The 17,303-nt window shown below is 34.6% G+C and overlaps 1 protein-coding gene across 1 annotated transcript; it reads right to left on the bottom strand.

The window, feature by feature from the left end:
• Nucleotides 1-1,698: 1,698 nt before the first annotated feature.
• Nucleotides 1,699-13,662, bottom strand: LOC142520136 (diamine oxidase [copper-containing] 1, peroxisomal-like). Its single transcript, XM_075623135.1, is given in 14 exon segments — nt 1,699-1,927; nt 2,658-2,739; nt 3,052-3,320; nt 3,612-3,752; nt 8,275-8,460; nt 8,846-8,977; nt 8,979-9,083; nt 9,168-9,383; nt 9,468-9,798; nt 9,889-9,971; nt 9,973-10,002; nt 10,906-11,211; nt 11,331-11,440; nt 13,196-13,662. Coding segments are annotated over 14 exon segments (2,358 nt in total). The 5' UTR covers nt 13,428-13,662; the 3' UTR covers nt 1,699-1,792.
• Between the last annotated feature and the right edge of the window lie 3,641 nt (nt 13,663-17,303).

Genomic DNA, 17,303 nt, shown 5'->3' with positions numbered 1-17,303 from the left:
GGAAATTACACTTGTTTCTTAATAAGAAACGGATATTTGAGGTATTCCAATAGTTTATTCCCCTGATTTGATTCAATATTTATATTTAAAAAAAATCGGAAAAATAAAAGTATTTTATTCATTGATGAATAATGAATTTTTAATATAAAAAATTTTAAGAACAAAAATTAAAATCGTGCTGTTAAAATCAAAATGATTAATATAATGACCCCTCACTAATCAATCATCCTTTTTTAATTAAGATTGAATGCATTTAGATCGATTGATTTCAGATATATTCAAATTAATTTTTTTAGAGAAGTATGACAACAAATTTCAAATCATTTCCATATATATTTATATAACGTTTCATGTTAATTAAGATAAATTTTAAATTCACCCTAATAATAGAAAATTTTGAAATTCATTATACTTTGTGTATATAATGTGTAAATAGATATAAATTTAAAATGTGATATGATATTTCATCATCGTTAACAATAAAATTATAATCAAAATCCATGGATTTCAAATCCATCCATCCAAATATAACACAAATTACAACAAATTTTTTTTATATATTTGATCGTCCAAAATCGATATTAAAGTTCCCTTTCACTTGACATTTCGGAGTGGTATGTGTAAATTTCATCGACCTGATATTTATATATTTCATTACTTGAGTCATTAATATTAATATAATTATATTTATTTATATTATAAATATACATTTTTTAGTTGTATGTATTTTATTATAATTGGATCTCAAACTCAAGACTTCGTCTCAATTGTAAGAATTTAGTGATAAATAAAATACAAATATTCTGCAAATATACATATATTATAATCTGATAATTATTTAACAGCCACAGTAAGGCATAAAACCTTGAAAAGATTGGGAAAGTGCCCTATATATTGAAATTGCGAGGGGAAATAATATTTTTAATTTTCATTTTGATTTGTTTACACGGAACGTGGAGTTTTTGCAAATATGCAAATGACACATTTACTTTATAAGTTCGTATATTTCATCCTATCTAAGATTTTTTATGTTTTTAAGTGCGAAAATATATAAATTTTACGCAAATACATAGTTCTTTATTCAATTCAATTAATATTAATAAATAAATAAAATAAGAAATACCTTCTTCTTTTTTACGTTAGAAACACTTAATGAATAGACAAAAACTTATGTAAGACAGTCTCACGGGTCGTATTTTATAAGACAGATCTCTTATTTAGATCATTCATGAAAAAATATTACTTTTTATACTAAGATTCTTATTTTTTATTGTGAATATCGGTAAAATTGACTCATCTCATAGATAAAAAATTGTGAGACCATTTCACAATAGACATACTCTATTTAATATTACACAAAAATTCTAGTGAGATTATTTTTATATTAAAAAATTTACTTTGCAGTATATATATGGACCAAACCAACACGTCTCTCGAGTATATAATTCCATGAGCCATAAAAGACCTACTCTATCTCCTATTCTTGATATTTTGATTAAATTAACTAATTGCATCATGTTTGAAATTTGAACTAGTCAAATTACTTGGCCTAAAATCACTCACAGGATCAACCTGAAATATTTATATATTCTTAATTTCTATGTATAATAATTGACAAAAAATATTAAAATGTAGTTTCAAACAAAAGAAACGGCCACAAAGTAGTATTTACGATTTAGTCAAACAAACTACTCCGAGTTTTCACAACACATACTTCAACTAAAGAAGTTCAATCCACAAAGATTCATTATTAAATCACAAAGAGAGAAAAGAACAGAATTTTTATACAAGCTCAGAGCTTTGCCATCAGGCTGGACGGAATTGACTTGGCTACACTGTTGTCTTTTGCGTCGCTCTCTTTCCCATCCATCTCGTAAGCACTCGGCGGGACATCAACTGCAGGCGAGCAGTTGAAGAATCCATGTGGCTGTGCATCAAGAAGCAATAATATTATTAAGCTCGATATTAAAGAAATTGCGGGAATGGATGAATCATAGACAAATCAGCGCTGGTTTAATTGCAGAACTCGGAGTATCGACCACTGAACAAGATCTAGGGGAGAACAAATGCATCCATCCCCACAAATGGAAAGATGCTCAAATTCATGAGTAATTTGGTTTTCGCTCCAACATGTCTAAGCCGCCTACGTGTTTTCTCAACATTTTCTGGATTTGTTCTTATCAAGATGTCTCAATAATATGAAAGCCACCTATAATTTAGGAGACGACACTCTTTGCATTATGTAGCTGAGGATAAGGGCAAATTTACAATTTGGGACCTTCTCTTCTCTGTCTGGTATTGATTAGGTAAGCCAAAAGCGAGCACATTTTCATCCAGCACGAATTTGGTGCACGCACACGCACGCATATATCGAATGTAACTGTGTGCTCTCTCTCAAGCTCACAATTATTACTTATATACAAAGCTTCAATGGAAAACTTAAAATGAAGCTCATTCAGGAAAAGTTTGGTGAGGAATGAATAAAGAGAACGATCTTTTTGAACAAATTATTAGAAAATAGGTCGGTAAAACATTGTGGATTCCTCTGAAGATTGGATTGATGAATTTCTCTTGTGCTACAAGGTAGGGTCTGAGTAGTAAAACTATAAAAAGTCCATGCATGGCGACCAAGTCAAACATTCAATTGGATAACACACCTGAAGCACGAAACCAATGCGTTCCACTGGCATAACAGGCCAGTCTTCTAATCGAGGAACATGCGTAATTCCAAAAATATACCTGCATCAACAAAATAAAATGAAAAGGAGGAAATATCTAGTGTTTTCGATTTAATAGATTTTAGCATTAGGTTAAAAATCAATGACTATTACCTATAAAGCCAAAATTTATTGTGTCTACGACGGTTTAATGATAAATTGAAACAGGTTAGGCCTAAGCGAAGTCCTAGCTTTAATATACACACACATGCTTAGCTTGCACTATGAGAAGAGAAGAATCGAAAAATGAAAGCGAACATATTGCATTTTGTTAGGGGACATTCTTACAAAGAAGCAAAAAGGTTATGCTTTATAATGTAAAATGAAAACTAACCACAGAACAATATCAGCTTCTTCCAGAGGCCGATTTTGCTTCACCCAAGAAGCCAGACCCTCCCCAACACGTGGATTCTGGTTAGGAAACTCCCCGCCAGGAAAATCCTCCCCACGTGCATATGGTGTAACCCACAAGTTATGCTTCAGAAATGCAGCTCTTCTCAAAAACTTCGCCTCAGGGCCAGCCAAAGGCAAACAATTTGAACCAGGTACCAATTTGTAGCCTGTCAGTTGTCCATTCCGATTGACAACTCTTGTGTTCCTCACCTGGCAGGTTAAACAGTTTGCAGGCCATTTCAATTTGTAATCATAAAAAGGAAAAATTTAATACGATAGGCAAAAGCATCCACCTAGCAATCAAGAAACATAAGGAAGAAAAAGAAGATCCTTCCAATCTGGAAGATAAGAACAAGTAAAAGATTTGAACAGAAAGCTCCGGCCAATGCATTTTAGATTGAGAGAACAGTAAAAAATCAGGCGATTTACTTTCCCTAAAATATGTCCCACTATAAAACTTTTAGATGAATTTGGTAAAAAGAGCATGATGAGAATGCTTACAATCCAATGACGGGCACACAGTGGATCACAGTCGCGCATAGCTTCTAATTCAGATCTAAGTAAAGTTTCCTCAGCATAGAATGCATTATTGTGAACATTATCCTTTCCAGGTTCTTCAACTCTAACATTCACTTCAACAACCTAAAAGAAATGGGAAAGATTGCAGAAGAAAGAAATATAAAGATCAATCATTTGATTTTGTCAAGAGAAAGTGTCGATCAAAATATTTATCATGGTACCGTCAAAAAAAAAATTCATATACCAAGAATGTGTCAAGATTCAACTTAGCACCAAGACAACTGTAGATAAATATGGGATAATATTTGTTGTGTTTAAATTTTGTGGATTAAGTAGGATGATGTTTTTTTTCTGATTTTTTGGAGGTAGTTAAATTGTTGTAATCTATATAACATGGGATTAGTCTGATGAAATAATATTCGAGATTTTCCTCTCAAATTTACATGGTATCAAAGCCACAAGGGTTCCTTTCCACCGTAAATTTTTTCCTCGCTCTCTCTGCGGCAGCAGCGCCGCGTCCTTCTACAGCCATGTCCACCGATTCTTCTCTGTCCGGTGACCCGCCACCAAAACTCCAGCCTGTCACCTCTCTGTCTGGGGGTCACATCTCTTCACTACAGATCACTACTCATTGTCTCAATGGTCACAATTACCTCCACTGGGCACAATCCTTTAAGATTGTGATTTGCACCCGGGGTAAACTAAGGCTCATCACTGGTGAATTATCTGCCCAGCCAAGACTGGCCCGTCTTACAATTCTTGGCTGACCGAAAACTCCATTGTTCTAGAGTGGCTGGTGAACTCGATGGACCTGCCATCAGTCGTCGTTACTTGAAATTGACAACGGCAAAAGAAGTTTGGGATGCTGCTCGAAAGATGGATTCTAATCTTGGGAATGCTCTTAGATGTTCGATATTAGGTCTAAGCTTGAAAGGCATGAAACAAGGCTCTCGCTCTGTCACACAACACTTCACCAACCTCCAAGATTTATGGCAAGATCTGGACTTATTCTTCGAAGACACTGCCCCTTGTACTGCTTCTAGTGTCAAACTCCAACAGCACTTCGCGAAGGAAAGGGTGTACGATTTCCTTGCTGGACTCAACCGCGAACTTGATGATGTTCGTGGGAGAATTGTTGCCCGGAATCCTTCCCATCCCCGGATGATGCACTTGCAGAGGTCCATCCCGAAGAAATGAAGCGCAAGATGATGCTACAGCATGATCTTCCTTTGGCTGTCTCGGTTCCTAAAGCATCTGCCTTGGCTTCGGGAAATCATTCCAGTCAGGGACAACGGCAAGGTAAAAGGCCTGGGTGTGATCTTTGACATCGTCCAGGCCATAAGAAAGACAAATGCTGGGAAATTGTTGTTTAACCAGCTAATTGGCAGCTGAGGAAGAAGCAAGATGGTTGAAGTTTCCAGGTTCAATCTGTTCAAGAGCAGCCCACCACCTCTAACACTTTGGCACCCTTCGCTAAGGACCAGATAGAGCAGACTGAGAATTACCGCAAGCTTCTGCGTGAAACATCTCTCAATATCTCACCCAGCCCTCCCATCGGTTCATGTTCCTTGACATAGTCTGGTATATTCCACTCCGTCTTTAAATCTTGCATTACACCATTTTGGATTATTGATTCTGGCGCTTCTGATCATATGACTAGCGATTCTAGACTTTTCTACTCCTACACTCCATGTACTAAACAGGTTACTGCCAACATTGCTGATGGCCCCCTCACTCGTGTTGCTAGATATGGCAATATTAAAGTTTCAGAGGGAATTATCTTAAAAATGTTTTTCATATTCCTTCCCTGCATTGTAACCTAATCTCTGTTAGTAAACTCACTCATGACAATAAGTGTGTTGATAAATTTTTGTATGTTTTCTGTCAATTCCAGGACCCACCATCGGGGAAGATGATTGGATGTGCTAAGCTTTACGATGGCCTTTATCTCCTTGAGTATTCTTCGTCTACACATCGACAGTCTCTGGTTTCAAGTTCTAAGTCTTGTCATGTTCCAAACTTTCGATAAATAATGTTACATCGCTTTAGATTAAGTCACCCCATTTTTCTTATTTTCCACGGTTGTTATTCAGAATAATAAAGATTTAAGTTTGTTTCAATGTGAATTTTGTGAACTTGCCAAGCATGCTCGTGTTTCCTTTTCCCCAAAGCCATACGCAACATCTGCCCCATTTTCACTCAATCATAGTGAATTCCTATGGGGGGATGCGGTTCTTACAGCTGCCTATTTAATCAATCGCCCGCCTAGTCGTCCATTAAATTTCTGCATACCCATTTCCATGTTAACTTCCCTCTTTCCTCACATTTGTGCTTCCACAAATCTTCTGCTTATGACCTTTTCCGCTCTCATACATATTCATGACCATCTCCGAAGTAAACTAGATCCTAGGGAGGTTAAGACAGTTTTTTGGGGTACTCTCCTACTCAGAAGAGGTATTATTGCTAGTTGTCCTCATACAAAAAAATCATTTGTCTCTCGTGATGTTACCTTCTTTTAGAATAATATCTATTTTTGCTCCATCTAAGCTTCAGGGGGAGTACTTGGAAAGAGAAGCTTATTGGAATACAACACCTATTCTCGTCCTCAGCCCAGACACCACATCCTCTCTCTGTCCCACTCCTATCATTCCTCAAACAAATGAACCTACCTCTCCAGTATCAGAATCCACTTCTCCAGTATCTGAAGCAGGGGGAGACTCAAAACCTCAACCAGAATTTGTCTACTCGAGACGAAGACCTCGAGTTATTAAAGATATTGTGATTCCTAATCACAACCAACAAGACAAACCGATAGTAAATCCTCAGTTAGGTACTATTCTTGATCTTGATGTTCCCCATTGGGAAAGGTGCTAGAACTTGCACACATCTCATTTGCGATGTCTCATATTCAAATCTTTCTCATTCAATGCGAACTTTTACTTCAAAAATGTGAAATTATTCCCAAGTCAGATCTCAAAAATGTGAAATTATTCCCAAGTCAGATCGTGAAGCTCTAGAAATTACTGAGTGGAAAGTTGCAGTGCTAGAGGAAATGCGTGCTTTGAAACAGAACAACACCTGTTATTCACTGTAAAATATAGGGCAGATGGCTCAATCGAACAACATAAAGCACGTTTGGTTGCCAGAGGCTTCACTCGGCCTCATGGTACTGACTATACTGAAACTTTTGCACTGGTTGCTAAGCTCCATGTTGTGATAATTCTTTTGTCACTAGCTGCTAAACTTGATTGACCTTTACAACAACCGGACATGAAAAATGCATTTCTTAATGGTGATATCAAGGAAGAAGTTAACATGAGCCAACCACCTGGTTTAGAAGACAAATTTGGAAAGCAGACGGCATGCAAACTCAACAAATCACTTTGTGGACTGAAACTGCCTCCACGTGCATGGTTTGATAGATTTTCTAAAGTCATCAAGAAGTTTGGATATAGTAAGGGACAAGATGACCATACATTGTTCGTCAAACATTCTAAGAAAAGAAATATCACTGTTATAATTGTATATGTCGATCACATCATTTTAACTGGAGATGATAGTCAAGAGATGATAGAAGTTAAGAGTATGATGGCAAGAGAGTTTGAAGTTAAACACCTTGGAAGTTTGAGATATTTCTTGGGAATAGAGATTGCTACAGATTGCAAGGAGTAGAAAGAGCATTTAAGTTTCCCAAAGAAAATACACATTGGACCTATTAGAAGAGACAAGCATGTTGGGGTGTAAGCCAAGTAAGACACCAAGCGAGTTGTCAAACAAACAAAAAATGTTTGAAGGTAAATCGGTGGATGTAGGGAAATATCAGCGCCTCGTTGGGAAACTTATCAAGCTCTCACATACTCGACCCAACATTGCACTTGCAGTAAGTCTAGTAAACAAATAATGCACTCATTGTGTCAAGGTCATCAGGATGCGCTATCTATAGAATTTTCAGATACTTGAAACAAACTCCAGGCAGAGGTTTGTTCTTCGCAAAGGATGATGATCGAAGAGTGATTACGTTTACAGATGCTTATTGGGCTAGTTCTGTTTCTGATAGGAAGTCAACATCAAGATATTGTACAGTGGTATGGGAAATCTAGTGACATGGCGGAGCAAAAAATAGTCAGTTGTTGCTAGGATCAGTGCAGAAGCCGAATATAGAGCCATGACACATGGAGTCTGTGAGCTTGTCTAGATTAAGAAATTACTAAAGGAACCTAAATGCAAGGATCATATGCATTTTTATTGTGACAACAATTCAACTATCAGTAAAGCTCATAACCCAGTTCATCATGACAGACAAACACGTGGAAGTAGATCCGAGAACAAGTTAGATGAAGAGATTGAATACGTATCCACATCCAATCAACTTGTTGATCTACTTTAAAAGGGATTGTCCGAACACAACAGTGAGTTTCTCGTCAAAAAGCTCGGCCTCATTAACATATACTATCAAGCTTGACGGAGAGTGTAGATAAATATTTGTTTTGTTTAAACTTTGTAAATTAGGTAGGATGATATTTTTTCTGATTTTTTGGAGATAGTTAAATTATTGTAATCTATATAACATGAGATTAGCCTGATGAAATAATATTCGAGATTTTCCTCTCAAATGTATAACAACAATAAAACGATTGCAACATACCTGATTCTGCATTTCTCCAGGCTTACAATCGACTGCCATATCCATTCGAGCAACAAAAAAGTGTTGATGAACTGGGGCATACAATCCTGGCGCAATTGATGTGCCATATTTTCTAGACTCTCCAGGTTGCAATGCTCCTAAACTGAGAATTCCAGTAAGTTTAACCTCTGCTTCAATTTTCCCATCCTGCACTCAAATAATACAACACATATCTTGAACGGGAAGGTAATAAAATAAAAGCCCATTTCTCGTGTCAAAGTATTTTAAATGGCCTCCTCATTTACTATATTGAAATAATGGATATTATGGTCTCTAACACACCATCCAATATTTATGAAGTATGACACATGAAAATCATTTCATAAATGGGCGACACTTGAGACTTAAACAACGGCCCATTCCCTTGGTGTGTGTGATACCACATTAAGACAACCTTTCAACGCTCTTGACATTTTTAGCAACCTTGACAACTATGCTCATGAGAAACATCATCTCATAAATTTAAAATCAACACATTTCACTTCCCTCTTTTGTAATACAAGCAACATCACGGAGAAATGTGACCACTTGCCTGATAAAAATGCCAGTAGAAACCATATTCATAATTAGCCACAGTGCAGATAAAAGAAACTGTAAGACGCCTTGATCTTCGAACCTCAGCAAGCCCAGTTCTCCAATCCTGATGCTTCCATAGGATTCCATGAATCTTCTTCATGTAAACATACACAGTTTTCAATTGTTTCAACTCCTCCAGTAAAATTTGTGAAATGGGCATCAAAATATTTTATATATCCCAAACAATCACACCCCTGAAATGGTAGCATTTCATATGGAGAGTTAAATGACCAGTAAACTTAAAAAAGAGTAAACAATATTGGACAAAAAAGGGATACCTTCTTGAGGGAATGGGCATTCTTTCCAAGTCCATCTTCCCCAGCATCAAATGCATTCTTTCTGTAATGAGGATCATTGGGATCCCCATAGGGCACAACCATCTCCACAAAACTAAGCCGCTGGGCTATAAGTCTCCTGCCCCGACTACCATCAACATAGGCCAAAGAATGGATAACTAAGCCCTCCCTTGGTGTGAAACCAATCCGAAAGTTCCACTGCAACAAGCATTTAAATGATGAATACATCAAAACTATGAGAATGAAAAGAGTGAACTAGTAAAAAAAGAAGTACGTGAAAACCTTCTGCCACTCTACGTAATGTCCATTGATTCGAAAGCTTGGACCTTCAGGCTGAACAATTTGAAGGGGTTTGACATCACTTCTGTCCACTCCCCCTCTTGTTTCGCCAGCAGTGTAGTTCCTAAGTGGATCAGCAGGAGGTAAGGGAACAAGTTTACGATCTTCAAATTCTATCACAACCATATTTTGCATATCAACGAGAACGTGAATTCCTTCAACTGGTCGAGCATAACCATTTTCCAGCGGGCAGTCACTCTCTGTACGACAAAATATAAGTGGTTTTGCAAGTCTACGACTAGGAGCATCAGCATCACTGTGGTAACCAACACACCTGTAGCCATATTTGGACATAAAGATTGTAATCATAGATACTCTTGAGGTAGATAACTCCATAGTATATTTTTGTTTACAGTTTACTAACCACGGATCAACCATGACTAGATCCATATCATCGATACCCCTTTTCTTCATTGCCTCTATAAATGGAGGGTAATCTTTGACGACAGGCTTCACATTCAGCATACTCTGTGGCATCCTACAATTGGGAGGGGGGAGAGAGAGTAGGTGTTGTATGCGTTAGTCTGTAGATCATGTACCAGAAGTTACTAAAAACAAGAAATGTTGTAAAAAATCATGCTAGATTCATGTATCAACCCAATTTTCATAAAATGAAAGGAAGGACACGTCAATACAATAAATGAGCCAATGCATTGGTTTATAACTTCAAATAAAAAGCATATTTGGAGAGCGTGTAAGTCAGCAACTGTAAGCACAGTTTCCCATCATATTTACAATTCACTGAGATAACTTCATGATCCAGAAAACTAGCACACTGAAGAATAACTGGCATAAAGCACTTATTTTCATATGAGCAATGCAACTCTTAACGATTACTATCTTTTGAGTAGATAAACTTTCAAATGCCAATTAATATAACGTATGAACCGGCCTGTTACTAAAATTAACAAGTCAATAGCAATATGCAAGATAGACCGATAACAAAAAAGTTTCCCAAACCCAAACAAAGGAAATTTGTGCACACATGCATGTGCTCTGATCCGAGTTGGATTTTTAAATGCCATTGGCATGGAATAGAGGAATTGAAGATGACTTGAGAAGTCACTATTGTGATGAGTAAGAGAAACATAAAAAATTAAGGATATATGTTTTGCAAAAAGATAGGAATGATTTTGGGCAATAAACAGTTATGCATCAAAGAAAATGGTAAATGTAGTTGATTACTCATACTGCATTTCATATGACACTTCATCAAACAATTGAATAATATGTTTCTGTCGATTTGAACCAAGATGATTGTGATAGATTAATCAAATTTTCCCATCAATTCTAGTACGTATTCATAAATATGGGATGCACTCAAGGCCAAGTCCAACAAAACAAAACAAACTAGCAAAATTTTTAAATCTGGGTGACATACCATAGGAGGCTGAACATCAGGGACAACTGTAGACGAAACAACTTTTCCCCTATGATGTCCACCTCGAGTTGTTGCATGTACTTCAGTCATCTCAACAATCCATACACTAGTCTCATTAGACTTTTTGTTGTACACAATTAATCTGGCTCGTCTTGGAGGGAGCTTAACATGAATTGCTGGTCCTCCTTTGGATCTAGGCAACAATGAAGGTTGGAAAGGGGGGAAAAAGTAAGCATCTGCAAGTGCCACTACATATTTATCAGGTTCCACCAGAACCACTTCAACAAATCTCATGCCATCTCTGACCTGAAGAGATAGATAAACCCAATAATAAGGGAAATCAATTCCAACCATTATATCTACTTATTGCACTAATAGCATCGCATTATAACATTGATCGTAGAAATAAAATGACGAATTTAAACCTCGGGGGTTGCTCCAGCTGCTCGGACAGTTGCCACTGCCACAGATATTTCAGCAGCAGATAAAGGATCCAATGGATGTTTGGTTTGAGCCTTTGTCATGATCTGAATCCCTGAATGGCCATTCACCAATCACAAAAAGGAATCAATCAACAACTTAATCTTCTTTGCAAATTTAATTTTGACAAGTAATTTCAGAGAGAGAGAGAGAACATCGATCAATTCTTTAAGTCAGTCAATACAACAAAAGGTGTCACTTGAAACTTACTGAAGCATTCTCCGTGGATATATTAACCTCATACGATGTTAACACTGATTGGTTGAAAAATTATGACAAAACTATTGATTTAAAATAACATGAGTTTCATTTTGGTACTTGAGAAAATAAAAATTTAACATACTGAACATTACATAAAAATCCAATTAGTGAATGAATAACTAATGACCGTTTCAATTTGCTATTGAAAATCTTGGATGCAGGATGTCCATTGGAAGACTATTACCGCAATGAGAAGTTACCGGTCTATGGACCTCCACAAGAGATAATCTTTGCCTTCAGCTTCATGAACAATCAGTCCCTAACAAGGAATAAGGTACCTAGGGTAGCTCCTCCAACTCCACACAGAAAAAATATATACAAAATAATGGTGATGACTGAATAATTCCACCAAGCGTATATTTGAAGCTAAAAAACAATTTCCCCCCTCCACTAAATCATAGAATGTACGAGCTTACAAAACTTTCTGAAACATTTACCCATACATGCACCCTTATGACTCAAATATGGTAGCTAAAGTATGGAACACCGGTTGTTCTACCACCAGGTAAATTAATCGGCTACTATGAACTAAATTTCACATGAATTGCAACACAGACAGAACTATTTTGCCTGATTGATATGGATGGCAATAATTTAAATTAAATGATAAGCAGAAGAACGGAATAAATGACAGATCTTTGAACTCCTTTGACATCATAATAATAGAAAACTACAAGTCTGTCTTACGATATGCATGTTGTGTACAGAATTTTCAGTTCACCGATGATCAAAACTTAAACGCTTAGAAAAGCAAGCATCCGCATAATATGATGAAGTTAGACAATTAAAATGACACACCAATAAGATGTCAGTACTTTGTGATGTACTGTCTACAAACACAAATAACTGTGTATCGACAGAGAAGAAAGACTAGAAAATTTGCACAAGAGTGGCCACACATACTTCAATTAACCATAATAACATAGGGATCTAATGCCAATCAAACGATTACCTCCCAATACATCATATTCCATTAAAAAGCTAAACATCACTGCTACTATAAATCTATATTGCGTAATTTAAAAAAATTTAAAAAACTACTGAGAGCTCTCTCTATACTTCTTCTTTTTCCCCGATTCCACAAAACATATGAAAGAACGATCAGTTTCAAAACGAAGACGAAAATTGAAAGAAAAACTAATTATCACTAAGATAAATCCAACAGAATTATTTATTATGCCTGCCAGATAACTGCAAACAAAAGAATTGATCATATGTAACATCGAGAAGAGGGAAAAAACAGGCGTAGTAAAATAGCAATGTTTGCTAAGGACAGCCCAGAAACACTCGCAAAGTACTTAAATTGAAGGACGATAGAGACTTGAACGATATGGGATTTTTACATGACCAAGATATGGGTTTAAGGTCTTAAACTAATGCATAACTCGTGCAGCCATTTCTGCCTGCCCATACCATAACAAATAAAATGCACGTATCCTCCATAATAAATGACCTACACATATTCACGTTTTAAAACGAAAAAATCACGGAGTCCAAACACCGACCTATCGATTGCATTTGGAAGAATGAAGAAAATGAAGAAAAGAACCTTTATTACTGGCCTTAGTAGACGGCTCAGCTCTGATCAAGGACGCTATTTTCTTCCTCTCCTCATCTCCCGCGGCATTAGAAACGCCCCAATCAGCGGCTGACGGTACAGATGCCGCCTCACGTCGGACGAGAATGCCGGCTGATCCCTCTGCGGCCGCCACCGCGGGTGTAGAACAACAAGAAGGCTCCTTCGAAGGAGCAAGCGTCGCCTTTTTCTGAGTTGTGGCCATTGTAACTGGTTCGCAAGCTCGGATCCACCGTAATGCGAGTCGCAATCTACTGACATACAGCAAATCACGCGAGCTCTTCTCCGCGCCACCAGAACCGCCGCCGACGAGAATAGATACAGATTCCTGTACGTATAGGCCTCGGGAATGGAGGACGGAGAGCTAGGGCTCCTGCGGGATCAATCTATACCCACGGTGTACAGTGTAACCTCCTACACAAGGGAGAAAGGGAAACAGTGGGAGAATCACAATGGGCAGCGGGAATTTATAGTGACACGTTGAGGGGTATTATGGTAATTTCGTATGACAATTATTTAGTTATTTATCGGATTATTTTTTTTTTGTGGATTTATTATTATTTATTTATTTATCTGTTTGATTGATAAGTGCTGGAAGCTGTGATAGGACCTTTTGCTTCTTTTCATCAAGAAAGACTTTATATAAAATAATTGAATAAAAAATTGTAATGTGCGAAGGGAAATGGATGATGAAAAATAAAAGTACGAGAGTTTGTCGTACGGTAGAGGAGCAGATGTGACGAGATATAGTTGTTAATTGACGGTAATTTGAAATATAAATATGAAAATAAAGAATAAAATTTAATATCGAGGTTTTACATTAAATTTTTTTAAAAATTATTATGATCAAAATCACAGACAAGATGAAAAGACTTTCACTGTAATATAATATTCTATGGTATACAACCAACCACTCGTTGTGTTTTCAAAAAGAACACACACTATCTTGATATTGGAGAACATATATTGTGAATATTATAGAACTAAACATTAAAATGCTATGAGATGAGATAAACGAACTGATGATGAAATGAAATGAGGGGAGAAATAGAACTCTCTCAACGCGTATTATGACAGCTACAACCTACTATCTGCTAACTCACATTCCCAATATTGCATTAACGTAAAAACTTGTGTGAGACGGTCTCACGGGTGGTATTTTGTGATATGAATATTTTATTTGGGTCATTCATGAAAATAATAAAAATATATGAAATTAATTTATAAAAAAATATAATAAAAATTTAAATATTATATTAATTTACCATTATCACTATTCAAAAATTATATATTATCACACCTTTGAGGAGGGATATTTAATCACAAAAATAACATAAATAGTGAGGGCTTTCAATCATAATCAAGGGCCTCCATGCTAATTTGGTGATTGCGAAAGTTATACATCTATACTTCTATATTATCTATACTATATTATTAAGTGTAAGGACATGATAATAACTACCTAGAGAGGACACCAACTTTTTCTTCCAATTTTACCCTTATATGATAATAATATTACGCTTTTGTTTTTTTTTTTCAATTTCAACACGCACTTTTATTTTTATTTTTTATTTCAACAATTCAAATATCAATTTAGTCCCTCCATAATTTGTCAAATTTCAGTTTAGTCCATCGATAATGATAAAAAAGATTGTACACACGCATCGCGTGTGCAGAGTAACTAGTAACCTACTAAATTTGTCTCTATTAAGCTAATACTTAGGGGAGTGTATTCAATGTATGATATTTAATGACTTTTAATGACTTTTGTTGATTTTAAAAGTTTATATGTATTCAATTTAGACTTTTACATACTCTATAGAAGTCCAGTGGTATTCAACATTGACTTTTAAAAACTCTATAAAAGTCTATAGGTATTCAAATTTTAAATAGACTTTTAATATCTTCATGAAATTCATCAACATACAAATATTAAAGCATAAGGTACAACTATAAATTGTCAAAAATTGTATTTGGTTCAACCCAAAAAATTAGATGGATTTTTAAAACTTCTAACTCATACACAAGCTATTTATTTATCTCTCTGACGCTTCACATCATCTCTTTTCTTATTTTCTCTCCTCTTATCTATCTCTATCACTCTCTCAAATTTTGGAAAGTGTATCTCTATATATATTTTGATCTTTCCTTTTTTTAATTTTTCATTTTTTGATTGATTGTTCATTTAATAATTTTTTATTTTAATAATCATAGGAAATTTTGAATTCCATAATTGATTTTGTGATTTTTAATTTATGATTTATGCAAATTAATATAATATGCAATAATAATAAAATATGATCCAAAAAATTATCGTTTAATTCTTAATAATTGAATAGCCTCGCAACAACCATGATTTTTAAATTCTTTTTAGCATTTTCAATTTCAATTAACACATAAGCTATGATATTTTTATACAAAATTATATCCACACAAATATTCTTTTCACATGTATATTATCAATTTAAAAACAAAGTTACAGATTAATCAATTGATGTATTTTAAAAAATTTATAACCGTGCATACAAACCCAAGTATATACACATGTAAGGATTAAATGATTTAACTTTTAAATAAGTAAATTCATTTATTAATATAAATATTGAAAAACTATTTCAAACTGAATATGTTATATATGTTAATTAATTATTGGTTCAAAGAAATTAATAAAAAATAATATGTTATAATTAAGTAAATTTTTATAAAATTCTATAAAAAAAATATAAAAAAAATTCACAAAAGTCTATAAAAATCTTGCAAAAAAATCTACATGAATCCACATAAATCTGTTTATAAATATGTGAAATTCTGTAAAAGTCAATAAAAATTTATCAAATCCATAAAAGTCTATCATTTGAAAAAGTCATCAAAACTCTGAATTGAATACACTCCACTTAATGTATTACATTTTTTTTTCAAAATTGGACTAGACTGTCTGGTTCGACCAGGAACCAATCACATATTCGATCCGGACCACACTCAAAAACCGTTTTGCAGGTCAAATTGATCGAGAACCGATCAGACAAGACGTGACTAGCGAATCAGTTATAAATCGATCAGACTGGTTCATTCTTTTAAAAAAATAAAATTTAATTATTTCTCGTATTTGCAATTTTTATTTTATTTTTTGTCAGACATATATGTAATTATTTTGATTTTGAACTTTGTTAAAAATATTATTTAGTAGCATTGGAGTTTATTTAATTTATTATTAAACATATATATAATATTTTATTTGATATTTTGATTATATTTGTGTTGTTGTTTAGATTTTAAATTTTGGTATATATCTTTTTTATTATATACGCATTTAGAATTTAAAATATATTATTATATTATTATTTTATATATTAAATCAGTGTTAAGGTCCAACCAGTTGAACCATTATTTTAAAATAGATCGGTCCAATCACGATGCGGTTATAAAAACTGAAAGAAATATAATTGTTTCTTATTTGAACTTTTTTTTTGACAATATTGTGTTTATTAAATTATAAAATTTTGTCTTTTTAGATCTTGAACAAATATTATAAGAGGAGTTTATTTCCAAAAAAAACTATTGTTTCCATATTTTGTAAGTTTCGTTTTTGGAATAAACTCTAAGGCAAAAAAAAGTCTATAAAAAGAAGAAAACAATTGCTGCAAAAGGACTTTTGATGACGAGATAAAAAGAAAGAGAGACACAGAAACATAGAGAGAATAATCAATTCACAGAGTTTCATTGTTTGAAGATCGTCGATGTTTTAACATGTTGTTGTTGAGTGTTGAAGACATCTAAAGACAACACTTGTGAAAGTGTTGATTGAAAATTTTGTTCAGTTACTCCAGTTTTCGGCACATTGTTTTGAAATCCTTTGTTTCGCTTTAATTTTGATTATTTGTTTTATGGTGCAATTAGTTTTTTCAACGTATTGAGGAAATTAGTTTACATAGAATCACTAGTATTGGTTTTGTAAATTCAAGTTGTTTTTTAATGATTGTTTTGTCTTAAGGCATTGCACAAGTATTTCACATGTGCATATTTATCTCTGAGTTATTTTATTAAGTTAGTTATTATTCTGCTGCGTGTTGTCACTGAGTGT

Source organism: Primulina tabacum, chromosome 12 (assembly GCF_025594145.1).
Source record: "Primulina tabacum isolate GXHZ01 chromosome 12, ASM2559414v2, whole genome shotgun sequence".
NCBI classification, from domain to species: Eukaryota; Viridiplantae; Streptophyta; class Magnoliopsida; order Lamiales; family Gesneriaceae; genus Primulina; species Primulina tabacum.
The sequence above is the reverse complement of the archived record's forward strand: the minus strand, read 5'-3'. Positions and strand labels throughout refer to the sequence as shown.